General features: G+C 44.3%; 2 protein-coding genes across 2 annotated transcripts; one reads left to right on the plus strand and one right to left on the minus strand.

Moving 5' to 3' along the window:
• Positions 1 to 839: 839 nt before the first annotated feature.
• Positions 840 to 1500, minus strand: LOC124256428 (ribonuclease 3-like). The gene is made up of 2 exons (XM_046690424.1): positions 1355 to 1500; positions 840 to 1038 (listed from the first exon to the last, which is right to left on the minus strand). Exons 1-2 carry the CDS (start codon positions 1498 to 1500, stop codon positions 840 to 842), a joined length of 345 nt encoding a protein of 114 aa, XP_046546380.1.
• Positions 1501 to 7231: 5731 nt separating this feature from the next.
• On the plus strand, positions 7232 to 8506 carry LOC124256429. The gene has a single exon (XM_046690425.1). The coding sequence runs from the start codon at positions 7232 to 7234 to the stop codon at positions 8504 to 8506; it is 1275 nt and encodes a 424-aa protein (XP_046546381.1).
• Positions 8507 to 8727: the final 221 nt, after the last annotated feature.

Here is an 8727-nt window from a genome sequence, read left to right on the forward strand (position 1 = left end):
GACTGGGCACACAACCAGACAGGTCACACAACCAGACAGGACACATTGTCAGACTGGTCACACAACCAGACAGGTCACATTGTCAGACTGGTCACACAACCAGACAGGTCACATTGTCAGACTGGTCACACAACCAGACTGGTCACATAGTCAGACTGGTCAGACTGGTCACACAACCAGACAGGTCACATTGTCAGACAGGTCACATTATCAGACAGGTCACACAACCAGACTGGTCACATTGTCAGACTGGTCACAAAACCAGACAGGTCACACAACCAGACAGGTTACACTGGTCACATACCAAGTCAGGCCACACTGTCAGACTGGTCACACAACCACACAACCAGACAGGTCACAATGTCAGACTGGTCACAAAACCAGACAGGTCACATACCAAGTCAGGTCACACACCCAGACATGTCACACAACCAGACAGGTCACACAACCAGACATGTCACACTGTCAGACTGGTCACAAAACCAGACAATTCACACTGTCAGATTGGTCACACTTTCAGACAGGTCACACTGTCAGACTGGTGACACAACTAGACAGGTCACACTTTCAGACAGGTCACACTGGTCACACAACCAGACAGGTCACACACCCAGTCAGGTCACACTGTCAGACAGGTCACACTGTCGGACTGGTCACACTGTCAGACTGGTCACACTGTCAGACAGGTCACACTGTCAGGCCATCCTTGGGGGAACATAGGGACGACAGAGAACACACAGCTTTCATTACCTGCTCTGTTCTGTAAGTCACACTGTCAGACAGGTCACACAACCAGACAGGTCAGACTGGTCACACTGTGAGACAGGTCACACTGTCAGTCAGGTCATACTGTCAGGCCATCCTTGGGGGAACATAGGGACGACAGAGAACACACAGCTGTTCTGTAAAGCATTTGTGGCAGCCTTCATCTCTGCCCGCTGTATGCTGTGCCCCATGCCAGTGGCTAGCCGCTCACCCTGGAAGTACACTGCCACCACGTACTGCCTTGTGTTGGTCGGACCACGGGACTCTATGACCCTGTGGAAGAAATGTGATAATGTGATACATGGTCCAATTTAAACCTGATCACCTTCCTGATTCTTGGAGGGGTTGATTATGCACAATACCATAGATATCAACTGCAAAGAATTCCTCGTCATTCGGGTATACGCACTGAATGGAGTGTTCTCTGGAGCCTGCCAAAGCTTAGAGATCCGGCAACACTTGCCTATTTAAGTATGGCTGGCTCTCTTATTCATTTAACACTTACTGATAGGGTTAGACAACACTTACTTGTAGACAGGAATGTCTGGCTCTCCACCATCCAGCTCTCTCAACGTTAGACAACACTTACTTGTAGACAGGAATGTCTGGCTCTCCACCATCCAGCTCTCTCAGGGTTAGACAACACTGTTGTAACTGAGCTTTCGGGTCTTTCCAGTCCTGATCCATGATGAACATCTGGAAGAGACATTTGTGTTGGTTGACATCATATCTCATTTACAACCTCTAGATGAGACAAATCTCACTTGCAACCTCTAGATGAGATATGTCTAACTTACAACCTCTGGATGAGATATATCTCACTTACAACCCCTGGATGAGATATATCTCACTTACAACCTCTGGATGAGACATATTTCACCAACAACCCCTGGTTGAGACATATCTCACTTACAACCTCTGGATGAGACATATCTAACTTACAAGAATATATTTCCTGATAAAACTTAAGACTACTGCCAGATACACCTTATCTTCATTTTTGTGTATCGGTTGTGGAGAGAATGATCCGTGCAAGGTAACACAGTTGAAGACAGTCTGATAGCATGGCTGTGGACTGGCCTCATGTATACAGGTATATCAGATACACAGGGCTACTGAGAATCTGGATACCTAGAACATGATAGTAGTATTGTAGGTGGGAACAGACGGTCCTTTTGGTTGAGGGAGGTTGAGGGAAGGGTAAGGAAATGGATTGGCTGATGTAAGTCACGTGATCATAGCTGATAGGTAAATATAGACAGCACGTCACAGGTCAGGAAAGTTCAATGAAAGGTGTGGGTGTTTTAAGGCAGTCGTGCAGAAAACTCTTCATTAAGCGAGAAAAACAAACAAAAGCAAAGTGTCCTGAATAGAGCTATGTATAGCATCCTGCCCTGAATAGACAGACAGACAGTACCCGTCAGCCCGGTTTTGAATTGAGCGCGGTTGACCACTCACGTGACTCCATCGTTTTAAATAGCCCGCGCTCGACAGAGCGTGCGACCTGTTTTGATGAATGTAGGGTGTGTGTTGAAAGTACATCGTATCACAATAGAGACGGGTTGTGTCAACATGGTTCGGAGACGGAATCTTCGAGTCATGTAAAATGTAGTTGAAAAACATTTCATACAGAACGCGTCCTGTACAAGTATAACACCATCAAAGTAATGGAAAGTCGGTGTAGGTTTATATGTTATTTCATACTAGTTTTTTTTTTCCATCCAAATATAGCGTGATGAGAAATAAATGATTTTGAGCCATGTACACTACTGGATACATTTTTAATTTTACTAGACAGCGAGATGTTTGAAAAAAGAGGCTTGAAATACACATGGATAGAAGCATATCAATATCATATAGCACACGTATAATACCATGAAAGTCACATCATTTGGAGAGAGACGAAAGAAATAGAAATGTAGAGGCTAGGAATCTGCTTATTGAAACAGTTCTGTCCTGCCCTGTTCAGACAGAGAACAGATTTTAGAAATTTAGGACGTGACACCCTCCCACCTCATCATTTCCAAATGCGTAAACTGTGTTAGCTCATATAAAATAAAGATAGTTATACCTCAGTCCCAAAAAAGAACTCGCAAAATATCAGTGACATTTTGAAAATAACTAAATCCAGCTTCAGTTGTAGATAGCATCACATTATAGGCAACGTGATCAGACTGAAAAACCATAGTTCACAAAGTATACTCAGTACTCAAGGAGGACGACATGCATGACTGAACAGCCAATGCAACAGGCAGGTGTGTGTACTGAGGGCTGTGAAGGAAAAGGTTCAATGTCTTTTCCCGTGTGAGCATACATGGGTGGTCCCTATCCCAACCTGTCAGTCATGTCTACAGTGAGATACACAGACGCGTTGAATGGATAGTTATTATATGTCAATCATTCGTCAGAATAGTCCTATCAGACAAGTTTCAACACGTCTACGTCACGTGACCACACCCGCGATATATGAAACAGATTCGGTCGAATAGTGAATCATTTACAACATAGAAGTCTTCAGTACCACGCTGAATGCTTTTCACTTTGCTCAGTGTTATTGCTTACTACCTAGAAGATCACATCTCTATCCTAGAGTTATGGCAACGAGCAGTACAAGCCTATCTCAGGAACCCACAAAGCAAACAGTGGGTTCATCAGAAGAACAGAGAGACGATCGAGAGAACATGTTTCATATCGGCAGTAGTCGGTATATCAAGACCACCCGTTGGAGTGGAGACTTGAAACTAGACCTTCGTCATTACGAATGGAGTGCTGAAGGTATACTCTATCCCACCAAAACAGGTATTTGTTTATCTCTCGATCAATGGGCGCAGCTGAAGGTTATTGAAAACACTGTCTCAGACTCATTATCTCAAATCCTAAACAAAGAAGATTGTTCTGTCTGTCTACCGTTAAGCCGTAACGTTTTCCTAACCATGAATTCACCCAACAAAGTCGTGGATATACGGCAGTGGTGGCTACCCGATGGTGAATGAGAATTATAACCCACGCGTAAAGGCATGGCCCTTAAGCCGGAAGAATGGCCCCAGCTCCTCAAAGTCAGTGCTCTACTGGATGACTGTATAGCATACAATCCATGAAGTATGTGTAAGTTATAGTGAACTCAAATAAGCTACAGAAAGTTATGTTTTAGACATAGACTGTTTATGGTATTGTATCAATTATCCACAATACCACGCTTTGAGATAACAGTGGATTGAACTCGGCAATGTTATAATATAAGCGATGAACCATCAACGATCGCTTCATAAGAATGGAGGAGCACGTAGAGGCACAACCTCTCACTAGGAGTAGCTCTGGAGAGCCTTGGAGACTATTCGGTAGGAAGACAGCCAAGCCAGAAACTGTATTTTTCTCTCAAATTTTCATTATCTATATCGTAGTGATTACCTGCATCGTGAATTTATCTTTGGAAAAAGGAAACTCTAATCTTTGGACTGCACTTTTAAGTTCCTCTCTCGGATATCTCCTTCCCAACCTGAGAATTAAGTCTCAACCGTCACGAGTTAGTTGAACAACACCTACAACAGACGTGTGTCGACATCAGATATCGAATAAACATTTAGGTGTACCCTATCCTAGAGCCATGCAAACGAGCAGCAGAAATCCATCTTTTGGATGACTGAAGAGCATTCAATCCACAGGGTGTGAGTATGTTATAGCTGTGCTGCAGATGTTCTGAATATAGCAGATATAAAAAGTACACCACGCATAGCGAATCATTCAGGGATGAGACTTCCTTACGAGTCGCACCCTTCCCTGCATGCTTGCCGAGAAAGAGAACTAGCATCCTATATAGAATGTCGAGTGAAACAATGACTTCTTCACCTGGAAGTACGTGCAACGCGAACCCGATCGTATCCACAAAACAGTCGTTATACAGTCAACTCAGTGGTTTCAACATCGGGAAAACTGTATACAAGATGCCGAGACGAAAGTCCCCAACGAGGATAAGAAGTTAAAACGAGTCATCACTAAGAAGTAGAATCTGTTGAAGTGACTGACTACATGTTGTCGTTACTGACTCTATGTTATACCTTGGAACTATGTCAAATTATATATTGTGTTTTGGATTTATGTTTGAACAAACTGACAGTCAGTACCATACGTGTCAGGACTTGTCCGACCAACACAAAATACACCAATACATGAACACAGCCTTAGACGAAGTGAATGACGATCGTGTGATCGATCAGTGGATTCGATTGATTCACGAAGATCCGAGCCTGAACAACGTGTCTTCCCATGTCATCTGTCAGTATCGGTGTAAGGACTATCTGGACACTCACTTTAAAACATGTGACTGGTTAAAAGACATACAAGACCGTGTATGGAAAATGTTGTATTTAGAAAGAGCATTCCGGTGAACGGTATGCTGTTGTGTATGATCCGAAGTAACATTTCGCAAGCTCTACACTCATGTTTGTCTTATATGTAATAAAACGATAGTATTGTACATTTCACGGGTCTGTTATCATTGACGTGTATATAAAAGAGAGTAGGTCTACACGAGGTTTACAGTTGAAATTACCTCACGAGATAGAAACATGTCATCGTCTCACCGGCAAGCCTTAGAGGGCTATTACTTTAACCCTAAGTCCCCAGGTGCGTATTACGGTGCCTCCAAATTTCTACAAAGTTTGAAAAGACTAGGGAAAAAGGTTACCGCATCCAAGGTAAAAACCGAGTTGAGTAAGCACGATGCTTACACGCTTCATAAGCCGGTGAAACACAAATTTCAACGCCTCAGAGTACTTGTTAACAGAATAGATCAACAGTGGGATGTCGATCTGATGGACATGAGTCGCTATGCTAAAGCCAACGATGGTATACGTTATGTGTTGATAGCTATTGACATATTGTCACGCTATCTGTGGGTAGCCCCTTTAAGAAACAAGAAGCCCGAGTCAATCGTGCAGGCATTCAAAGACATTCTGTCACACGGTCGCAAGCCGCAAACCATCAGAGTGGATAAAGGTACAGAATTCAAAGGCGTTTTCAAGGATTTTATAGAAAGTCAGTCCATCAAACTGTTCGTCACTCAGAACGAAGACATTAAAGCGAATTATGCGGAGAGGGTCATTCGAACGTTGAGGTCGCTCATAGCGAGGTATTTAACACACAAGAACACACAGCGCTATATCGGTCTGTTAGCCGATTTAGTATATAATTACAATCACACCGTACACAGAAGTTTAGGCGAGTGGTCCCCTGCAGAAGTGAACCAACAAAACGAAGTCAAAGAATGGGGACATTTATACATGAATCCATCCACATTCATCACACACAAGTCCCGTTCATTTAAGTATAAAATAGGGGATATCGTGAGAATCAGTTATTTGAGAAAGCCGTTTGCTAAGGAACACAACTTGCGATGGACGGAAGAGTTATTTAAAGTAGCAACGTGTCATCGCCGACAAACCATCCCATTATACACACTGAAAGATTTTCACGAGCTCTTAAAGGGGCGCTTTTACGAAGAAGAATTACAGCGTGCCGATAAAGATCTAGATGCCGCATGGGATATTGAAAAAGTGTTAAAGAAAAAGAAAGACAAAGGGAAAGTGTACTATTTGGTCAGGTGGGCAGGCTGGCCATCGAATTCGATTCCTGGGCAGAAACAAGCTAAGTGAAGAATACGTAAAATGGATAAATACATCAAGTTTAACAGTGCAGACTCACAGGAGTATTTCCCGGACAACACGCCTTACCGTTTCCGCGTGAAACTGTCTCAACATTTGAAACTAGAGGGCATGTGGATGGTGGCTCTGTTAGAAATGAAACTAGGCAAACTAGAGTTGAAAGATATCAATAATACCACCATTGATGTGATGTGTAACCTATGGCGACAGTTCACACGTGGGTGAACATTATCTGCCTTTGTTGAGACGGCTCGATCTGAGAGACAAACCCAACTATTTTTTCATTATCCTTGGTACTTACCCATCATCGTGAGAGACACCTCGGAAATCGAAGTGTATATAAAGTGTGCAGAAGGAATCCCTCATTCATTTCTGAGAGAGACCGTGAACGTATCACTCGTGTTGCGACGGTATCCCTTTCTGAGCTAAGCACGATAGACGGAAACTGTACATTCCCGACACCAAGAAGTTTGTGGACTTTTTAGTAAATCGCAAAAAATAACCATGCGGGAAAACAGCTGATCAAAGGTCGACCCAGGTTCGCGTATCATTCCCATCGCACCCCAAGTCAAAGTACCACCTAGTCGCGACTCTAACTTGAACATAACAATGACATCACCTAATCAGAACGTGGTCCAGAGAGCCGAGGCAGCTCAGAAGCGGACCAAGGCTATAAAATGCAAAGCAGGGGACAAGATTGTCACTTTGAAGAAAGTACGTTGTGAAGGTAACAGCTCCAAACGATCCTTCATCGAGTTTAAAGATACTCCCGCTATCGACCCCAGAGACATCTTCAACCAGTAACCATGTCTGTACTGACGGAGAAAGAGTTTACCGAAGCCCTGCCAAATAGCTTAGATTTATTCGACTTGCCACCCTATCAAACCAGCATCCTGCAACACTATTACGAAAACATTAGGCCACTGTCTGTCATCACCGATTCCAGTCCGGTGGAATTTCACATTCCCAACGGAGGTAAAGACTACATCAACTTGAGTCAGACTCGACTTCACGTCAAACTGAAGGTCACTCATATCGACAAAACACCCTTAGCCGATAAAGAAAAAGTAGGGCCCATCAACCTCACTCTGCAAAGCTTGTGGAGTCAGGTAAGCGTGTTTCTACAAGGTCAACAGGTCAGCTCCAGCAATGGCGGTTACCCTTACAAAGCCCTCATGGAAACCGTTCTCGACTATGGAACAGATGCTAAGACCAGCCAACTGACTACTCAGCTGTATTACAAAGATTCAGGTGACACCGTAGACGAGTTCAACTCCGGGGACCCCTACGCCGGCGGGAATGACAGTCTTGTCAACCGCGGAGGTTTTATCGCCGGGAGCAAGTCGCTTACCCTAACAGGACCTATCATGGAAGATGTGTTCGGTTTCCAACATCAACTGGTGAATGGTGTGGACGTGGGACTCAAACTGTTTCGTTCCAGCACATCCTTTGTCTTGATGTCAGAAGAGACCAATAAAGATTACACCGTCGAACTGCAAGACGTGTACCTGAAAGTATGCAAACTCAGAATCAACGACGCTCTCATTGTGGCCCACAACAAACAGTTCGAAAAAGGTAATGCCATGTACCCGTACGAAAGATCCGTGGTCAAGATGGCCTCGGTCGCCTCTTCCAGTCTGAGTTTTAACTGGGACGCCATGTTTCAAGACGAAGTTCCCAGTCGACTGATTATCGCCTTGGTGAGGTCCAATGGGGTGAACGGATCGTACATGGCTAATCCCTTCTGTTTCCAAGGAGACATCATTAAAAGCGTGGGACTGTACTTGAATGGTACCAGTGTACCACGACGCCCGTTTGAGTCGGATGACATCAAGGCTTACGCTAGCCTGTACGATTGGAATAACGAATGGCGCAAAGACAAAGGTTTGAACTTGGACAGCACAGAATTTCCCATAGGTCATGCCTTGTACGTGTTTAACCTGCAAGACATCGGAGCTGACAGATCGGAATATCTGAATCTGCTCAAGTCGGGTAATCTGAGACTAGAAGTCCAGTTTGCTCAGGCGGTCGCCCATACCTTCAACGTCATCGCCCTGGCCAAGTTTCCGGCACTTATCTAAATCGACCAAAGCCGGAACGTGTTTCTAAAGTAGTCAATGTACAAACAACAGTTACAGTGTGCCATCCGTAGCGATCCCAGCCTCCGTAGTGTCATGGTGCACGTGGGTGTGTATACGAGAGATACCATAGCTAACATCGCTTCACCTTCCAGTGGAAGACCGTGGGGATGTGTGGTTAACACTGACTTAGCACGAGGCGAGGGACAACACTGGCTCGCTTT

This window comes from Haliotis rubra, unplaced genomic scaffold (genome assembly GCF_003918875.1).
Source record: "Haliotis rubra isolate DU_JTF1 unplaced genomic scaffold, ASM391887v1 Scf628, whole genome shotgun sequence".
Taxonomy (NCBI): Eukaryota; Metazoa; Mollusca; class Gastropoda; order Lepetellida; family Haliotidae; genus Haliotis; species Haliotis rubra.

What these genes read in the sequence shown, in the direction of transcription:
- LOC124256428 (XM_046690424.1), bottom strand. Translation starts at nt 1,500, where the DNA reads ATGAGATATGATGTCAACCAACACAAATGTCTCTTCCAGATGTTCATC. An exon ending in CCAGACATTCCTGTCTACAA is followed by an intron (nt 1,039 to 1,354) that starts GTAAGTGTTGTC and finishes TTTCTTCCACAG; the next exon opens with GGTCATAGAGTCCCGTGGTC.
- LOC124256429 (XM_046690425.1), top strand. Translation starts at nt 7,232, where the DNA reads ATGTCTGTACTGACGGAGAAAGAGTTTACCGAAGCCCTGCCAAATAGC.